General features: G+C 40.2%; 1 protein-coding gene across 2 annotated transcripts; it reads right to left on the bottom strand.

Annotated features, from left to right (window-relative positions):
* Window positions 1-5: 5 nt before the first annotated feature.
* On the bottom strand, window positions 6-19439 carry LMLN (leishmanolysin like peptidase). 2 transcript variants are annotated; one of them, XM_074910259.1, is made up of 17 exons: window positions 19157-19439; window positions 18724-18821; window positions 18595-18625; window positions 18016-18098; window positions 17454-17571; window positions 16455-16633; window positions 15694-15799; window positions 15347-15441; window positions 14632-14749; window positions 13259-13366; window positions 11515-11591; window positions 10801-10911; window positions 8161-8293; window positions 7381-7540; window positions 6472-6602; window positions 5534-5744; window positions 6-4212 (listed from the first exon to the last, which is right to left on the bottom strand). In XM_074910259.1, the coding sequence occupies exons 1-17, from the start codon at window positions 19319-19321 to the stop codon at window positions 4118-4120; spliced, it is 2019 nt and encodes a 672-aa protein (XP_074766360.1). In that variant the 5' UTR covers window positions 19322-19439; the 3' UTR covers window positions 6-4117. The 2 variants fall into 2 exon arrangements, with proteins under 2 accessions (XP_074766360.1, XP_074766361.1); XM_074910260.1 differs by lacking the exons at window positions 18595-18625; window positions 18724-18821; window positions 19157-19439 and having other exon boundaries at window positions 17454-17567; window positions 18016-18179.
* Between the last annotated feature and the right edge of the window lie 588 nt (window positions 19440-20027).

Genomic DNA, 20027 nt, shown 5'->3' with positions numbered 1-20027 from the left:
AGACATTTTATTGATGAACAGTTTTTTCTTCTTTTGTATGACATACTTTTTTTACACATTAAAATAAGGAAATTTTTTCTCCGTAAATAACAAAAAATTAGCCCTTATATCTCGATCCAGTCAAAATCTATGTAAAATAGTTTGTTCTGTATTTATATTCTGTACCAAAATAGGAAACACATGTTCAAGGTCAGCCAGTTCTCTCAAAACAGTTGTTTTATCTCCAAGGTAAGCTTCACATTAAAAAGGCAACATTTGCACTTTGGAAGTCCGGTAGCGTAAGATCACAATATTTAGTGTACAAGTAGACCCACATCCTGAAGCTTGACCCGTGCAAGCAGGCACCCACGCATTCAGCCGAGCAAAAGCTGGTTGTTAAATCTTGCAGGGGACACACTTTGACCTGCTCAGCTGGCTGAAAGTCACTCCTAGGAAACATGGGGAGAAAGGACACATGCCTCCCTCTCTACTGAAATACATTCGAGCAGAAAGATTTGCAGGACAGGGAGGTTTAAAAACAACTGGCCCTTGTAAGGGACTGTGGATATGTCTGCTCTTAAGTGACACCAGTTTTCCTAATTTACTAGTGCTCAGAAGTGCTGCATTGGACTGACAGTCAATTATTGGGGGTCAAAATTCTGTTTTGGTAATTAACCTACATCCAAGGCCGTGACAGCCTCCCAAGACCTCACCTCATTTCAAGAGGAACGAACCACCTGCTTTTCACTGTAATTTCACTTGCTGCACGCTCCAGCTGAAAGCTATCCTTCCTCCTCGTAATTGTTTGATACACTCGAAATACGCATTCCTAAAGCGTGACTTGCCTCGACTTCTAATTGAAAAGCTGTTAAGATTTGAACAGCTGGGGTAAAAAACAGACCGCAAGACTAATTTACTTCCATAAGCAAACATGGAATGTTTTTTAAAAATTAAAACTGTTGACATTATATACTGAAAATGTTTCTGCTACAGACAAGCTAACTCATTTATCTCAGCACTATTTCCAGGGCTCCTGCTGCCCTATCTGCTCTAGTTGAAAACACAGAGACTTATTTGGGCTATATTTCCAAGTTTCCACATGTAAGAGATGAAATAGGGTGGACCTGCCACAATATGGTCAGGACACCTGAAGCAGCTGCCTGCAAACTTTTTATTTATTTAAAACCAATACTGACTTTTACAGGGGAACTACACTTAAGGCTACATAACTGATTGGTTTAAGCTACAGTTTTAGCTGTGTTCTACACTCAAAAATGGCTTATGCTTCCTACTGTATTTGTTTTGCTCTTAAAAACCTGAGATATGTTTTTACTTAATTCTTCTTGAGAGATTTGGAATTTCACAGCAGGCTAGAACAGAAGACAAACAGAACTGAGGTAGTCAGTTTTACTCACATATTCTTTTTGACAGTCACCAATTCACTCTCACTTTAAATTGAACTTGACACATTTCTTAGCAGTTCCAACACGGCTACAGCTCCTAACACACTGACAGGATACAACACGGTGGATTTTGCCTGCTCAAGTACCTTCCCTCCCAGACTCCCCAAAGTCACGTCCAGTTCTGCAATTCACAGCCAGTTGAATGGCTGCACGTCAAAGAAATTACAACTGAAATCTCAGAGTATTAAGGCAATAATAGTTTTACTTCACTGGATTCACTGATGCAGCTACTCAGCAGGTACTGGTGAATCTGACCACAAGAGCTCTGACAGGCAGATAGATTTTTCCCTGCAGGTACAATATGCTACAGCCTCTTTCTTTAATTAATGCATACAATTCCAAAGTAGGTAAGCATTGACTTTTGAAGCCATCTTTCAGTTAATTCTCAGGAAGAGAGAATAAAAGAAAAAAAGCCCTCAAGATAAACAACTGTGTAGAAGATAAAAACATTCACTTAAATATGACAAATTTCACACTTACACAGACAGGAGACTAGCATATCAAATACCAAGCACAATAAATTAACATCAGTAAAAAAGTTTAACAGCTATAAAGTTAACCAGAAAGTTCAGACAGTGCAAATATTTCACAGTAAGAAAAAATAACCAATAATTTCTTTTCAAGTATCAAAAGCATTGTTGTTGAGTGATACTATTTAAACTGTATTATTGCACACAGACAAAAAATACAATATCAACCTCCGTGACCTAATATGTATTCTCAAACCTTTATGTTTTCAGGGAATCAGTTTACACCAACCATTGAGTGTGCATATATTAAAACAATTAGCGTCCACTTATTAATTTGAGTGTTTCTTCATTCAAACTTGTACATGTTTAAAGCATTTGATTCCTAATTTGTATTGCTTCTCAGAAACACCTATTTAAGGCTAGCCTAGGCCTTGTATAATTCAAAGCAAACTTAACTTGAAGTTAAGAAGGTGAACTAGCCCAGTGCAAGGTACTCTCTCAACCGTGATGCCTTCAGACAGTTTAGGTTGCTGCTTACTCACCTCAGCAGTGTTGTAAGAGTTTCTTTAAATAAAAAACCCACAAGTCCAGTAGGCACAAAGATTTTCTTACCATTACAATGGAAGTCCTATTATTAAACAAGTATAATTGTAGCTAAAAAATTTTACTTCATACCCCTTCCATCTCCCTACCTTCCATTTTAGAAACTGATCTAGTCATTGACAGTTCTAACACCACAGCACATTTAAGAAGCAGAGTAACATAATCTTTCTTCCTATAGTGTCATTTTTTTAGTGCACTTGGCACGTCTGGTCCCTCAAGTTTAACACTCTTCCAAGAACAAAAACTATGCTAACAGGACAGACAACGGATTGGACCACGTAAGAGTTTCTTTTACTCCAAACAGGATTATTTGTAATGCATTATAGCGTCAGAAACAAATAAAAACATCCTTACAAGTGTCCTATAGAGCAGCTGTCCTTAGCTAGACAGATTTTGCTCATGTCCTTCCTCTTACACATTTTGTCCATCAAGTCATTAATTTTGTACCAAGGTGTGCCCTTGTGTGGTTCAAAATGTCTGATTCTCAACTTATTACAAATACTCAAGTAATCCATAGTATTTTTATGTCCAAGAAAAAGTGGAGGGGGAAAAACAAAAAAGAAACAAAGACAGATTAGACTTTTCTTTACACATTCAATATAGTTTTTGGTCTAGAGAAGTCAATGCGGTCCTGTAACATTATAGCTGCCATCGCTACTGGTTTGTCCTTCAATGAAAAGTGAAAGCAGCTGCATTTATGTTCACATTATTTAAAAAAATAATAATGTCATTATTTAAGAAACAAACCAACAAAATTAAATATAATCAGAAATCCTATCCCAATTGTACAGACCGGGTGTCAGTACTGAAATGCATTTGCCTAGCAAATAACTCTGAGAATATTCAAACATTTGACGTATTAAATTTCAGTGGCACGTGCTAAATGAGAATGGGATTTCTAGACAGTTGTCTTGGTTACCAGTCTGAAATTTCACTTTGTGCATGTAGGAAGGTTTAAGTGAACCCCAAGAATCAGCCACTTTACTGCAAACTAGTATGAATTCTGAGAAGACTCAAAGCTGAAGAATCGAACTGTGGAGACAACTGCCAACCACTGGTCTATCCTACTAAATTATTTCTTCCATCCATAAATTGTAAGAATTGACAAAACAAATTCCCACACCTGTTCAGGCCTGGGTTATTAGCAGTGATGACAACTGATTTTTACATGGCTTTTGACTAAACCACTGAGGTATATTTCCAGTTTGAGGATGCTTTGCTACCAGTCACACAGAGGACATAACAAAAAAACAACCCTCAGAAGAGTTCTCGTTTCAAATCTTGACTGAGTTGCCAGGTAGTCTAACACAGCTGGCTTAGTGGATCTTGTTACTCACTCCATCAGAAATTAAAGGTTGCAATGCAGGAAAATACTGGCACTTACTAAAATGACAAGGTAAATTTTCCTCCTCTCAAACTCTGGCTGGTTTTGGCAGTACCTCCCTGACTACTGTCTGCACCGATACTTGCCGGGAGAGATGAGGTCCAGCAGAAGACAGCTACCTGCAGAGACAAAAAACTCCATGCTCCACAATATGGAGTGCAATATGAGGGCAACATGATGGTATATCATCTTGGAACATCTTCCTGCCCCGTGCTTAACTATGCGCAGAGAAATAATCCTGTTAGCAGGGGAATTAAGTTAGCCATCAATAGCCAAAGGGTTACAACCAGGCTAGACGAGCAGGAGCATAAGTCTAAAATAAAAAACAAAACACCATAAAGCTTATAAATTTTATAACTAAAGAGAAGACAAAATAACAAAAATAACACTAAAAAATACCAAAGAGCAAAAATATATTTACAGTAATCTGCACTGATTTATTCTAGTTTTCAAGATTATTCAAAGACTATTCAAGGAATTCAAACCAACCAATTAACATGGTTATTCCCTTTACAATTTAATAAATTTCTGCATTCCTTCACCAATAACAATTACGAGAACAAATGAGAATAGATTTATTGGTATTTCAAGAGCAGGAAGTTCCCCATGACATCACTGGAGAGAAGTCATATACTCTCAGAACCATAGACTCTCAAAAGACTCTTATTAATACTTTTGATCTGTATGGCTGTAAGACATATAAAAAAACAAGCCACAAAACACCAAGCTGAAGAGGGGGGGCAGGGGGAAGAAAAAAATGGAGGGGGGGAAAACCATGAATCAGGGAGTTCCATATGGTAGGTAATCATACAGCCATGAGGCTTAAGAAAATCATGGACACAGATGTAAACTTGCACAGATAAAAACCTTTTCATATACATATATATATATATATGTGAGTAAGAAACATCAAGCATGAATTCAAATAGATGGTAGAAGATGTGAATCTCCTAGGTTACAGTTTCTCATTCTAAAATGCAGGTAAACTAAACAGGTTTATTTTTTCCTAGAAAACTGCAGGAGAAACAGCACATCTGACAATTCAAGAATTGGTTAAAGGATTAAAAATAAGCCACTAGTGCAAAATACTGTAAAGACCATTCTCTTTCATCAATTGGCTTTTTAGAAAGCCATCTGTTCTTGACAGAACGTTAACTGGTAGTCAGTGAATTAAGCTTTTTTCCTCCCTCAAAAAGCAAACCAACACCTGTCTTTCATGTGCTAGATTACAGCATTAACATTGTCAATGGGAAGTTATACAAATGAGAACCCACTTTCCACCCAGGAGATTATTTTGAATGTTGTAATAATGATATGGCCTTCAAAACACAGATCAAATTTTCTGATAAGTTGCTAGGCTGAAGCTAGATTTCTGGGCAATTACAAGAAGGAGACATGACATGAAGTAGTTATGTTTCAGACACATTTCTCCTATGTTATCCACTACCCTGCACAACTGAACAGCAAAAAGCAGGGCACCTCTGCCATCCTCCTGTAACTCCTATGCCTGAGATCTTAGAACAACCAGGCCACGGCTCTCCCTTCCTGTACCCTGACAGTCAGAGCTGACAGAATCTTTCAGAGTCTTCAGGCTTTTAATATTAAGTTTCACTTCAGCAAATAAGGCAACCTACCGATCGGTGCAGCTCTTGTTAAGTTAAAAGCTGGAGGATCCCGCTCTGGGGGACAGAAGTCACAGAAGTCGGAACAAGCTGGGCAAATCAGATTCCCAACATGAATCCAGCCATTCATCTGAATGCTCACAGTTAGTACCTGACCTGAGCGGCTGCACAGGTATGCAGTGTCCTTGACCCAAACGTGCAGCCCTTGTGGAGAACAAGAAACCTTAAAATAAAAGAACGAAAGACAAGTCTATTATAATTTATCAGAAATATGTTTGGGGATTTGGAGGCTCTTTCAATAAGTAAATACTACATTCAGTAAACACCTAGTATTAGAGCACAGATTAACTGCAAGTATTTTAATGCACTCAGAGCAACTATTTTGTTCAAGAATGCTTTAAAGCACTGACTGTACTCTTTTTGTGCAATTATGCAGATCATCAACTGAGAACGATCAAAATTCAGCTTCTGCTAATGACTGCTTCTTGAGAGTTGTGCTGTTGTTGAAAGGGACACCTTTAGTGAGACAGTCCTGAGGAAGAGGATAAGGAGAATGATGTGTGCACAGTGCTTTCTGCCTTTGAAAAACCAGAGCAACTAATTAACATTAAGCTTCAACAACATAAGATTCCAATATAAGCATTCCTACTTTGCTCTGGAGAAAGCATCACAGAGGTAAGACAGATGAAATCCATAGCAAGACTGGAAGCAACACGCAAGCCATCCCAGCAGTCACATGCTTAACTTGACACATGATCTAAACTACAGGTTTATGGTTGGAAGATGTTTATTTTCAAAGCATGACATGTAATCTAGTGATTTAAGGCAGAGAAGATCATGTACAGTGTCCAGGTGCAAAGTTCTAACAGTCATACTCTACATTTTATGCCTGACTTTTCCCTTTAGTGCTATTTTAAAAAAATAAAAATAAAAATGCAACACATACTTACTTGATAACATCCACTACCCCAGTCAGGGTAACTGAGTTTCCTCCTGCACTGTTCCATGACAAAAGCAGATTTCTGAATAAGACATACAGAGTTTGGTCCGTATTTCTCTGCACCATAGTTTTTGGTAGGATCTAAGGGAGAAAGAATATATTGAATTGCAACTTACTAGGGGAACAGAATGTCCACATCAACTTAATATGCTATAATTAGTCAATGTCTTCACATGCAATTCAAGGTTTACTTTTAGAATTGTTCAGACCATTAATCATTATCAATTTGGGAATTATACTGCCTTGAATATAAATATAATATAGAGTGGAAAAAACCCAAACATTTAAAAAAAAATAAAAAGGCAAGCACTTTCCATCAGAACTATGCTGTGGATATATTTGCCTCCAGGTAGCACCACCTGGACTGCTGGCTTGAGGGCAGAAGGTGTTTATTCATTTGTTTCTGAGACAAGTGTGCAAACGGGTAATATCCTACAGCATTCTGGAGCTCTGCAACATGTAAAGTTCATGCGCTACCCTAGGAGATGAGCCCATGTTCTGGTAATTTGCAAAGCTCCTTACCTTGAACAACAACAACAAAAATCTACAAAGGTGGAAGGTGGAATTCTTTTTCAAAGACTCAAAAAACAACCAACCAACCCTCACCCCCACCCTTTGTCTTATATTTGGATCATTTGGGGTTCATTTCTGTTCAATGCTTATGCAATTCTTGTACTAGACATGTGTGCTTCCTAGGTGTACAAGGTAGTTGTGCTGGGCTTCACACCCCAGACCAGCTTTTACACAGCCAGCAGTATAAAACCAATTTCACATCCAATTAGTTTGGATGCACAGCAAGCCCATTCCAGATTAACAAATGTCAAGTCTTAAACACCACACTGAAGTCCTGAAAACTAACCTGGTTGGTTTTCAATTATTCTACAGTCTGAGCTGCGTTGAAATTCACCACTTAAATGCCAACTGAATTCTTGACTAAATGGACAATAGTCAGCAATTTCTACTGAGCCACCATAATAAGGCAATTCTTCCACTGGTACTCCATTAAGATTATCAAAATACTGCAAAACAAAATAGGTCATGAGACAGTTTGCACAAAGACAAGCGTACAACCAGTTTTTAAATAGAACCAATCACTACAGCTGCTATTACTACTCAGGAATGCTATTAACAGCAACTTACACTACCCATGAACCAGATGAGCCAGAAGTATTTAAGAATAAGTAAAGTATTTAAGAATACTTAAGAATAAATAATGTAGAGAGATTCACATTTGCATGCATCGCTCCCCAGCCCTGCCCCTGCCCCCCCTTTGCAATTGTAGCATTCTCTGGGATGAAACAGAACAAACTGCTTAGTGTGCCGTGACACAAGGCAGAAGTCTGACTGAAAAAATACCTCAGACAAAACATTCTGGGGGATTTCTGTTATACAGCTATGTTTCCATCTGATATTCGGTTAGATAGCCAAGTAAGCCAAGTAACATTCATATTGTTTTAGTAAGATCACAAAGCTTTTTTTCAGCCTCCAGACTCCTCATAATAAACTAAGTAGACATCTTTCACAGTATCTACTTGTATCTACTAGTTCAGAAGAAAAAAATGAAACAAATATAATCACCTGAATGAAAAGCACAAGAATGAAAATACTTGGTTATTTGGTAAAGTAAGATTTATTATACCTGATATTCCTGAGGTAACTGCTTTGGAAACTTCTGCAAGTTGCACACTGCTACTGCTCTTTGGTCCTGCCTGCAGGTTAACTGCAAGGGATTACTCCTCAAAGTGTCACAGTATGGACTGATTAATTGCCTCCTCAAAAAAAACCCAACAAAAATACAAATCACATTAGATCACTTTAACTGCTTTTCATAATTTAACTAAGCAGTCTGTCAAGACTGTCTGTTCTCACTTTCCCCCCACACTCAGTCAATCACACAAAGAAGCACCGATTTTTTCTCTGGAGGCTAATTATTGTTATTTATCTGATTATGACCTTTCTAACTTAAAGAATATCAAGCCAGCTGTGTTGGGTTTGTGTGTGGCAGGGTTTCGGTAGCAGGAGAGGGACTACAGATGTGGGTCCTGTGGAAAGCTTCTCGAAGCTCCCTCGGCAACAAGTCAGACCTGCCTCTGGCCAAGGCCAAGCCAATTAGCGAGGGTAGATGCACCTCAATGATAACTAAAAAGGGGAACCTGGGGGGAGGGGGTAGTGAGGTGAATACCTATGCAAACACCAAGGTCAGAGGAAGAAAGGAGGAAGAGGGGGAGGTGTGCTGGAGCAGAGATTCTCCTGGGGCCTGTGGAGGTCAATGGTGGAGCAGATGCCCACCTGCAGCCCAGGGAGGACCCCACACTGGAGCGGGTGGATGCCTGAAGGAGGCTGTGAGCCCATGGGAAGCCCATGCTGGAACAGTCTGTTGCTGGGAGGACTGCAGCCCACAGAAGGGACCCACTGGAGCAGCTCATGAAGAGCTGCAGCCCATGGGAAGGACTCACATGGGAACAGTTTGTGGAAGATTGTCTCCCATGAAAGGGACCCCACACTGGAGCAGGGGAGTAGTGTGAAGATTCCTCCCCCTGAGGAGGAAGAAGGAGCAGAAACAACAGGTGAGGAACTGACTGCAATTCCCATGCCTGCCCCACTATGCTGCTGGAGGGTAGGAGGTAGAGGAAGTGGGAGTAAAGTTAAACCCAGGAAGAAGGGAGGGGTAGGGGGAAGGTGTTTTAAAGATGTGGTTGTATTTCTCACTGTCCTACTCTGTTTGACTGGTAAATTAGTGGTGGTGTTCAAATTAAACTGATGTTCTTTTTCTTCCCCTAAGAGTCTGTCTTTTGCCCATGACTGTAATGGGCAAGGCACCCCTCTCTGTCCTTATCTTAATTCCCAAGCCTTTTATTTTATCTTTCCCATCGATGAAGGGGAAGGAGTGAGCAAGCAGCTGTATGATGTTCAGTCACCCTCTGGGCTTAAACCAAAACACCAGCCAGTAAAGTTACAATGCACTCACCTATTTAGTTTTAATGACATGGCTTTGTAAACTTTAAAGAAAAAACCACAAACAGGCCCACTATGCAGCTGTGTCGCAGAAATACATGAGTATTGTAGAAACACAAAAGGAATGCTCTGAAGATGCCTACCATCTCTTCTGTTGCTTTAAGTACAATCCAGTAATGCAAAATGACACAGGCTGCATTTCCAATTATAAGGGACAAAATAAGAAAGCAAACGCTTTAAGTCCCTCCTCTCTAAAGCATAGCCCTCATAGTGTAAATGCATTCTACATCCTAAGATGTTTAGTATTTAGTACGTTAAATATTTATTGGGTGGGATGCTTCTGCTCTTAATATACAAGTCTTAATTTGCACTCTAACTTGAGTGCAAGCCTCATGAAATTCAACAATGTCAAGTGCAAGTTTCTGCCCATGGGTTGGGGCAACCCCAAGCACAAATGCAGGCTGGGCCATGAGTGGATTGAGAGCAGCCCTGTGGAGAAGGGCTTGGGGGTATCAACAGATGGAGAACTGACTGTGAGCCAGCAAAGTGCGCTTGCAGCCCAGAAAGCCAACCGTGTCCTGGGCTGCATCAAGTTGGCCAGCAGGTCAAGGGAGGGGATTCTCCCCTCTACTATCCTCCCATGAGACCCCCCCTGCAGTGCTGTGTCCAGCTCTGGGGACACCAACAGAAGAAGGACACGGACCTGCTTGAGCAGGTCCAAAGGAGGCCACAAAGATGCTGAGGGGGCTGGAGCACCCCCCTGTGAGGACAGGCTGAGAGAGTTGGGGGTGTTCAGCCTGGAGAAGAGAAGGCTCCAGGGAGACCTTGTACCGGCCTTCCAGTACTTCAAGGGGCTACAGGAAAGATGGGGAGGGACGCTTTATCAGGGGGTGTAGGGATAGGAAGAAGGGTAATAATTTTAAACTGAAAGAGGGGAGATTTACATTAGATATAAGGAGGAAATTCTTTCCCGTGAGGGTGGCGAGGCCCTGGCACAGGTTGCCCAGAGAAGCTGTGGCTGCCCCCTCCCTGGCATTGTTCAAGGCCAGGTTGGACGGGGCTCTGAGCAACCTGGGCTAGTGGAAGGTGTCCCTGCCCATGGCAAGGCGGTTGGAACTAGATGATCTTTAAGATTTCTTCCAACCCAAACCATTTCATGAATACATTGCTGTGCTCCTACCTGGGTACATTCTGAGGGTACATAGGACGGCATTCTTTGTTGATCTATCTACCTCTACTTCTTTTTACTGAGTTGTATGTGAAGGACAAATGTAAACAAGCATGAGCGTTTCCTCATTTTTTAAAAAAAAGACTGTATTCTTACTTTTGTCTCTTTTGGTCGATCCAGAATTTGCAGCTCTTCATTACAAAGTCACAGCCTTTATTGCGTCCCCAATCTAATTTCTCTGCCATGCTGTAATTTGCTTTATACCAGCTATAAAGGTATTTTGAAATGAGAATATTGTTACTTCAAAAATTATTGTTCTGATTAATAAAAGAGCAGTTCAAAGAACTTTATACTATGCCTTAAGGTTTTCAAATGACAAAAAAGGGAAACTGCATTCCTTTCTGCCTATAATGATACATTACAATTTCACTATTTTTCAAGTCACAATGAACTAAAAGAAAATTTTATTGTTTATTTGTTCCACAGCAATGCATCGTAATCTGCAAAGGAACAATGCATACAGAAAGATGAAATTTCAGATAATTTATGCTCTCTGTCTGCAAGAACACCTGAAAAATAATCAATATGTACTGTATGCACCTGAGAGAAGACAGATTAAAAAAAAGTAAACAGATACTACAAATAGTACTACGCACTGCATTTTTTAAGGCTAGATTAAGAACGAATGGACTTTTGAATACATGAAAAAATTAACATGCTAGATATAACTCCTTGACTAATGTAATGCTATTTATGCTATTACCTACTGTGTTGCAGATGGGTAAGCACAAGTACATCAATTCCAACTAAAATCAAGTACAATGAAAACCAAACATGAACCAAAAAACCCCCATTCTTATTAATTCTTACCCTGTGTCTTCCATTAATGCTAAGGTGATCCTGGAAAAGACTCGATTCTGTGTATGGGATCCAGTCATTGCTTCATTCTGAAAGTTATCAGTTATTATTAGGAAACCACTGAAAATTATTGTAAGAAAATGCTTCTTATGAAAAAAGCATTTTATTTCCAGTCCCTTCTTACTATTAACAACCAAAACCCAATTAACCCCCCTTTCATAAAATGAATCAAAAGTGAAACTCCCTTCCCCACACCATCCTACAAAGCTTCAGAATTCTTGAAGTCAGAAATCTCATTCCAAATTCCAGCTAAACCTTATTCATGACTAATGTGTCGTCATTTTTCTTTAGGTAAAATAAAACTCTTCCTTCTTCTAGTGTATTTATCAGTAACAATCGCACCACATCTCTCTCCTTTTGGTAAGATGAAAGCCAAGCTCATCTAATTTTCTTGTGAAAGACTGGTTTTTAGTTTTCCTAGAATTTCTATTAGTCTTTTTCAGGAGCAAGGTACACAGGGCACATGACTAAAGGAACACAGCACTCCAAAGGAAACTTTATTAGTGTGACAGTAGAATTTCTTATCTCGTTTTCAAATAAGCAAGTTCATACCATACTCAAAAGAGGAACTGGAATGTTCTAATCATCTTATAACTGGCAATTGTAACACCCATGTCTTTTCCTGATCAGTCATTTCCACCTGAAAAACTTCAGGCTTACAGCAAAACTCACTCACCCTTAAGTACACAACTCTAGGATTTCTATTGCTGAACTTAATCTCATTTCTATTATTTCTTCAAAACATGTAGTTTTTCAGCCTTCCCTCTCCACTACGGTCATTAGGTGGAACTAACCACCAGCAAACTTTAGCACCAAAATTGCTATCTCTACAATACTTAATGAGTTGGATCAAGACCAAAAGCAAACTAAAGATACAAACTTTCTTCAGAAAAGTGGAAAGGAGACCAGTAATAATCTGCTTTTTGTTAATCCCATTCAATCCTTAAAATTATCCTCATTCTAGTCACAGTCTTCCCACTTGGTTTAAAAGTACTATTCCACACCAAAGGTTACTGAAAAGCTGGAAAAGCTAACAATTTCAGTCTCAAGAAATATGCATTTTCCAAGATTACTTCCACAAAAAGGTCTGTCCCAAAGCATTTCCCTTCTTGTTTACCACATTGCATACAAGAGTAACTAGAAAGTATATCTGCCAAAAACATTACAGAATGCAAAGTTATAAATAAAAATAAACTTAAGTGTCAGGAGGAAAATTAGCATTTCCTTGATCAGATGAGGTTCTATTCTACTCTGGAGTAGAGATGACAAAAGCTAATCCCAGGGCACATGAATAAAGATGAAGTCAAGATGATGAATGGACAGATTGATCAAATATTTGATGTTTAAGAGGCAGAGGGTGACAGAGTTGAATCGACTCAAAGGAATACCCCCTTTCCTCTAAAAAGGGAGCATACCATCTCAAAAGGGTAAGCGGCAGACAAAAGTAAGAAACATTTAGTTTTTTAGTAATCAGTTTATCATCTCAAACTCATACTTTGAGACTTAGCAATAACGTAAAAAGATAAATTTATCTAGAAATTGGACATTTAAGTACTTGTAGTTTAGTCCTGTTTGTTATATATTTCAGTGAGGTTTGATACACCTGCATCTTCAAGGCTCCAGTAGGTACCTAAAAATAAAGGTGGGGAGAGCAGACATTCCCACATCCCCCTCCATTCCTAACATCAGCACTAACCTCCAACAGTCTTTTCTCCCAGTGATTGAGCTCAGTACCCATGCCACCTTGATTTTCAAGCTCCATTCCCTCTAGAATTGGACAATTAAAATGTTTTCGAGCTTCCTCCTAGAAAGAAAACATTTCAATGCAACCCTCAAAACATTGAGCAGATACCCATAAGTGGTCCTGATATTCTAGAAATATTTTTTAAAGTATTTCAGCATTTCTTTTTCTACCATCTTGTTTTCCTCCGAATGTAAACCACTTCTACCTTCAAGAGGCTAAGCCAGCGAGTACCTGAACATCAAGCCTAACAATCTGTCTACTTATCACCTGGAAATAAACAATGGAAGATTACAAGAATAAACCAGCAACAGAATTAGCCAAGAATAGCATGCACACACTAAACACCTTATTAAAAAAACACAACAAAAAACCCCAAACAATGTAGGAACACTACAACCCTGCTTCTGTGAAACATTTCAGAGAAAACCCACTTCTCTATTAGGAAGCTGTACATGTCAAATAGTTTTACATGGGGAAGCATTTTACGCAAAATATTTAAAAATCTGAAGAGCCATCAGAACAATGCTGCAGTCTCACAGTCAGGAGCCCAGCTTTTGCCAGGGTGGCACTACCCAGGAGCATCTTCAATGCTCTGAACAGCATGGCCAATTTTCAAAACAGGGGTAATTAAACCAAGTTTGTTTTAAATCTAACATAGTATATATAGCAAACAAAAACATTATTTGTGGCCAAGTATGATTAACATTGCAACTTATTTCCAATACCAATTTATTACACTTAAGCATATGTTCTGTTGGGGGCGTGAGGGAGAGTCAGAGGTGTGGGAAGCAAGAAGTACTTCCAAGAATACTTGAGGAATTTCTTTTTAAACACGACAAAAAGTGTTAACTGCACTATTTTGTAACCCATAAAATTAGAAAAAGATTAAAGTAATGCTTTTAAAGAGAAAAGCAGAAAAGAGGATGAATGTATAAATGAGAAAAGCAATGACACTATCTGTTAAGGCAACAGAAATACTAGGTGTCTACATTTGTAGGAAAACATCTAAAGAGTAGGATTAAAGAAACTATTTGACAGCAGTTTTGCTTAACCTTTTATAAATTACTCGCCAGTCAGTCCCTTCATTGTCTCTTACTATGTCAATTTACTTCATACTGTCTGTCAACTATTTTCCATTTTACTTTGGATACACCCTTTCAAATAGTTATAGCCTTAATCATGTAGTCTTAGGGCCATAATTTCAGGAAAAGAGTATTCATTGTTGGGTTATTACTTCTTAAAGAGTAAAAAAATATTTATGACTTGTCAATATGGTGGTAACCTTGGCATACAAAGTTTAAAAGTTTAAGTTAATCCATACTTACAACTACACGCGGTGTTATCAGAAGATAAACAGCATGGTGCAGCATTTTGCCACCACGTATGTCCCATAACCTCACTGCTTTATGAACGACTTTACTGCTCCACTGATACAAACCTAGACTGTAAGAAGAATGTTTTGGTTACAAATCTTTCCCACAAATACATGCTACTGTGCAAAGATTTATCTCTGAAAAAAAAACAGAACCATGAATAATCTCTATAATTCCTCATGCTTTCTGAAGTATAAATTATGCAACATTACTCCTTTGTAAGATATACATTCATTATACACACAACTCTGATTTAATAAGCCAAAGTAAGATTATTAAAAACATATCTGCATAACTATAAACCTTGCATGATGTATGTCTTAAAAATGAACTGCACTGACATTAGACAGGCTACAGAAAATACAAGTATCTGTTTAGTAAGGTGTTCAGCAAGCACTGAAATTGAAGCATGGGAAATTTTAATGCTTAATTTGAAGCCTCCTGATAAATGAAGTCTTGACTTGTTATATATGTGTATAATGTAAGTGCTTAATACCAGTGTAAAAAAAGACTAAAAAACCACACACCAATGTTTGAACATAATAAAGGCAAAGCATTCTAATGATGGAATCAAGTTGGATTTCCGACAGGCAAGAATACATCCCAAAAAGGCAACGTGAAAACATCTTTCAGTGGGAATAGTAAGAGGTCCAAACGAATGAAATACCTTTCATTAAAAGGAGGGAGTCCATCTGCATATCTTGTTGTCAAAGGTTTTCCATCATCATCACGATAAAATGCGAACAGTCCAGCAGAGAAACCCTTCAAGTTAAAAACCAAGCACACAGAAACCTTTGGTAAGACATTCACAAAGTCAAATGCCATGAAATAATTACCACACCCACCACAGATACACGGAAGTATCGCACTTCAAGGCAATTAAGTCACAAAGAAGGAGGCAAAGCAAGAGCTTTCCTCGACCAAACATCCTTCCTTCTCTCGCAACAAGCTGGAGGTATGTGAGGAAGCAGGTACAAATTTCACAGAAATGCATTTTATGCCATCAACCCTTACCAGTGCGTGGATGATCTCATGTTTCACCGTAGACAACATGCCAACAAACTCCTGAGCTTGCGTTGAAATCATATTTGGACACAAGTTAGCATATCCTGCTATTGGCCTGGAAGACAGTTTAAAATTAAATTGTTACCAGCAAAATACTAGCAAATTCAAATCACGTTCACTTGAAGAGGCAGAATATTTAAAAGAAAGTTAAGACTAATGTAAAATAAGTCCTTCTAATCAACTTCCCCGGTCATTTATAAATAGTGTGTTAACAATACAGTGACTAGTTTACTGTTGAAAAGGGGAGGGATGGGACAGGATCAATCTCTGTATTCGGTATTCTGCACACGTGTTAGTGACAACAGTGTAAGAGATCTGAATTTCAGATAAGAGACTACAGAGGTACAAAGCCCTGTTACAATGACCACAACTGAACTAGAAAAAAAGAGCCACATAATTAGAGCACATTTGCATTCTCCTTTAAATTTGTGAAAGCATGACATTGGCTTCAAAGGAAACAGGATCTTGAGATAATGTTTAACAATAATAGTGGAGGATTAGCTTTGACTTAAATGTCTCAGCTTTGCAAGTTAAGCAGTATTTGACTGTTGTGTCGTTTTACATAACTATAGTGCTTGTTTATTTCAATAATGACTTCTCCTTTCCTCTATTAAGTAACACAGGCAAACTATTAAAGTCCCCATCTAAACTATTAAAAAACCTTGAAAGCTTAATTAAAACAAAGAGTTTGTAACAAAAGGAATACTTACCTGTCCATTTCAGCTTCCAGTTGGCAGTAGGCTGCATAAGCAATGATATTTTCATGGCCACACCTTTCAGTAGTGAGAGCACTAACGTAGAGTACAAAGTCAGCATCTCGAACCCCTTCTTGGTCAGGTATGCCAGTGGGTCCACAGTGCCATTCATTCTCATTGCACACCCTGCATTGCTTTCACAATGTTCAAATGGAACAATTAAAATACATTAGCTGTAACCGAAATTTTGCATGACAAAATTCAATTAGCTAGAAGCCAAGAATAAATCCCATTGTAAAACAGTGACAGATGAGAAAACTCCCATAAAGAGTACTCACAGAAGACAGTAAAAAAAGAGCCAAGATTTGCTAGACACCAGGAAGTGGCAGCTTTTGAAAAAAAGGGCCTGCCAAGCCAGATATCCCCAAATTAGAACCATTTATTTCCTACATATTAAAAAAAAATTTGGCTTACAGAAATAATATACGTAAGTAGCAATTGCATTTCACATGTAATTTGGTACATTTTTAATACTGTGCTTGAAACTTCAAGAGAAAGAATCACATACTGATCACATACTGTAGCTGAATCAAAAATTCATGCAAATACACAAGTTAGAAGAATTTTCTGCACCTTGCTCCTAGTTCAGTGGCTAACATCTTCAAATAAGGTCTTCAGAAAATGAAAGCATTCTTAATTCTATGAAAATCTGACTCATCGACAAAGGTGAATAAGGAAGTGATTATTAGGAATTTAACAAGCTTTGAATCTCATCCTCTCTTCACAGTTGGTTATAGCACAGGCTTAGAGAACAGTAGAGTTTTACTTGACTTTTGGTTCAACAGCATAACCTAAAACTCCCACTAACTCAAATTGTTCTATTCTGCCACTCAAGCTTAGTGATCTCCTGCAAACAGTCACTTATGCACAGAGAGTGACATCATGTTACTAACTTTTTTACTAATTTCCACAAAAGTTTCAAAGGTTAAGAAGCACTCGGATGGCTTGACTTACCTGGAGGTGTTTCTCAGGAACTACAACTGGCCCACATCTTGTATAGTCTGCGCAGGCTCCTCGGCAGTATCTGTGAGGGTCAGCTTTCCTCCTTAAATATTGGTTTGTTGCACACTGCCTTCAAGCAAACACAAAAGACAGTCAGCACTGATTTATTACTAAAAACAAGCTGTAGAATAGTTTTACATCACCCAGCAACACTGCAGTACAGGATTTAATGTAACTTCCACCACGAGAATTGTTACTTACCCTGCTCCGAAGATATAATGCTTCTAGTCATCAGTGGAGTATCCACAGGTTCAAAGAGAGATTAGGAGCAGGTTCATAAATGGTGGCACATATAAAAGGAAACAGGCAGCATGCATACCCTTTAACATCTCTGATGCAACAAATGTAGATGTTGATCGTGGAAGGCTGGCAGATCTGTGTCTGCTCCCACCACTGAGTCAGGTTGGTCTGATTCAGGAAGGCATTTCTTACACTCTTATTCTATTTTAAAGGCTATACAATGCAATGTTAAATATCAAATATAGCAAGTGATTTTCAACAAACTTTCACATACCTGCTTAGTAATATAGTACCCGTGGATTTGCGCACTTGAAATGTCTTCTCCAAATAAGATATAGCTTGTGGAAAAAGTTTGTTCTGAATAGAACAAAAATAAGTCACCCAGTAGCAGTGCAGACATAACTCAACTTAAAAGCATTAATTACAAGGTTACATGAAACTTGCTAGATGTTGTGGTATAGCAGAGCAGCAAAAATCCAGACCTAAGCAGTTCAATTGTTATCAGTATACTTAGCAAACATTTTGTTTCAGTATTACCATATTTTGTTTGAATAACAAAATGAGAAGGGAGTCAGTATTAATTTGAATGTACAGCTTCAAAGAGGCTTTAAAAACTATATACATATTGCTCACTGAAACCTTTGCATCTTGAGATATAGTAAATACCTGTGAAACAACATTCAACAGAACACTAATTATTTGGAATGGAGACATAATCCTTACACAAAGCTTTGGTTTCCTGGACTAGAGGATATGAAAGTGATGGTATTCAAAGCTTTTAATTAAAATGGCCTTAAACGTAACTTCAGCAACGTAATAAAATATGCACAAACACAAAGTAAATATGACATACCTTTATAAGGTGTCTTTTCTCAGGGAGTAAACTATATTTTAAAACCAAAACAAACAAGCTTTAGTTAACAAGATTTCTATTCTCAGATACAGAGGGAAAAAAAAAAAGTTGCCACAACATTATACTCACTCCTCAACACTTCTGTCATATATAATCTTAATTCTTAGCTGTTGATCCACATTTCTCTTCAAGACATGATTTTCCTTTAGAGGAACTTGATAGACAACCTGTCAGGGAGAGGAACGCTGGATTAGGCGGCTCACCTGGACAGCCACACCAAGGAGTGCTCCCAGGCCCTTCACTCCTTCTCATCCGCCACAGCATCTTTTTGTCTCTTCTTAAACAAATCCCCTTCCCGCTCTCCTCCTCACACCCTGCCGCCCCCGCCCGCCGCCGTTACCAACGCCGCGGACCGCACCCCGGGGAGGCCACGGGGCGCAACCCCGCACAGCTCGGCCCGGGGCGGCCGTGAGAGGACGGACCCAACACCGGGAGCGGGACAGGGAGGACCCCTCGCCCCGCAACGCCCACCACCGCCTGAGGACCCCCGCGGCGGCCCCACCTCCCCGCCGCTGGGCACGCGGTGGCGACAGGACGAGGAAAAGGAGGGAGAAAGGGCGGCAGCGGCAGCACCGCCACAGCCCAGCAGCAGCAACAGCGCGGCGGGAAAAGCGGCGAACAGCGGCCGGTAAAGCCAGAGACACCCGCCTCCCGGCTCGGCAGCCATCTTGGATCGCCCTTCTGCCGCGTCGCCATGGAGAGGCAGCGCCGTCGGTAGCGGTCCCCGCCAATAGGCGAGCGGGGAGGGTGGGGCGGAGGCGGCAAGCGCTCCTGATTGGGTGCGGCTCACCGAGGGGCGGGGCGGAGGTGGGGACGAGGACGTGAGGGAGAGGTGGCGGAGGGCGCGCGCCGCAGGCTCAGGCAGCGCGATGCAGCGTCAGGCGGGGTCAGGCAGCGTTAGGCGGGGTCAGGCAGGGTCAGGCAGCGTCAGGCGGGGTCAGGCAGCGTCAGGCGGGGTCAGGCAGCGTCAGGCGGGGTCAGGTAGCGTCAGGCAGGGTCAGGCAGCGTCAGGCGTCGTCAGGCAGCGCGATGCAGAGTGATGCAGGGTCAGGCAGCGCGATGCAGCGTGATGCAGGGTCATGCAGCATCATGCAGGGTCAGGCAGTGCGATGCAGCGTGATGCAGGGTCAGACAGCATCATGCAGGGTCAGGCAGTGCGATGCAGCGTGATGCAGGGTCAGACAGCATCATGCAGGATCAGGCAGTGCGATGCAGCGTGATGCAGGGTCAGGCAGCATCATGCAGGATCAGGCAGTGCGATGCAGCGTGATGCAGGGTCAGGCAGCATCATGCAGGATCAGGCAGTGCAATGCAGCGTGATGCAGGGTCAGGCAGCATCATGCAGGATCAGGCAGTGCGATGCAGCGTGATGC

The sequence above is a fragment of the Athene noctua genome, chromosome 7 (genome assembly GCF_965140245.1).
Source record: "Athene noctua chromosome 7, bAthNoc1.hap1.1, whole genome shotgun sequence".
Taxonomy (NCBI): Eukaryota; Metazoa; Chordata; class Aves; order Strigiformes; family Strigidae; genus Athene; species Athene noctua.
Note: the sequence above shows the minus strand (reverse complement) of the source record. Positions and strands in the feature narration are given on the sequence as shown.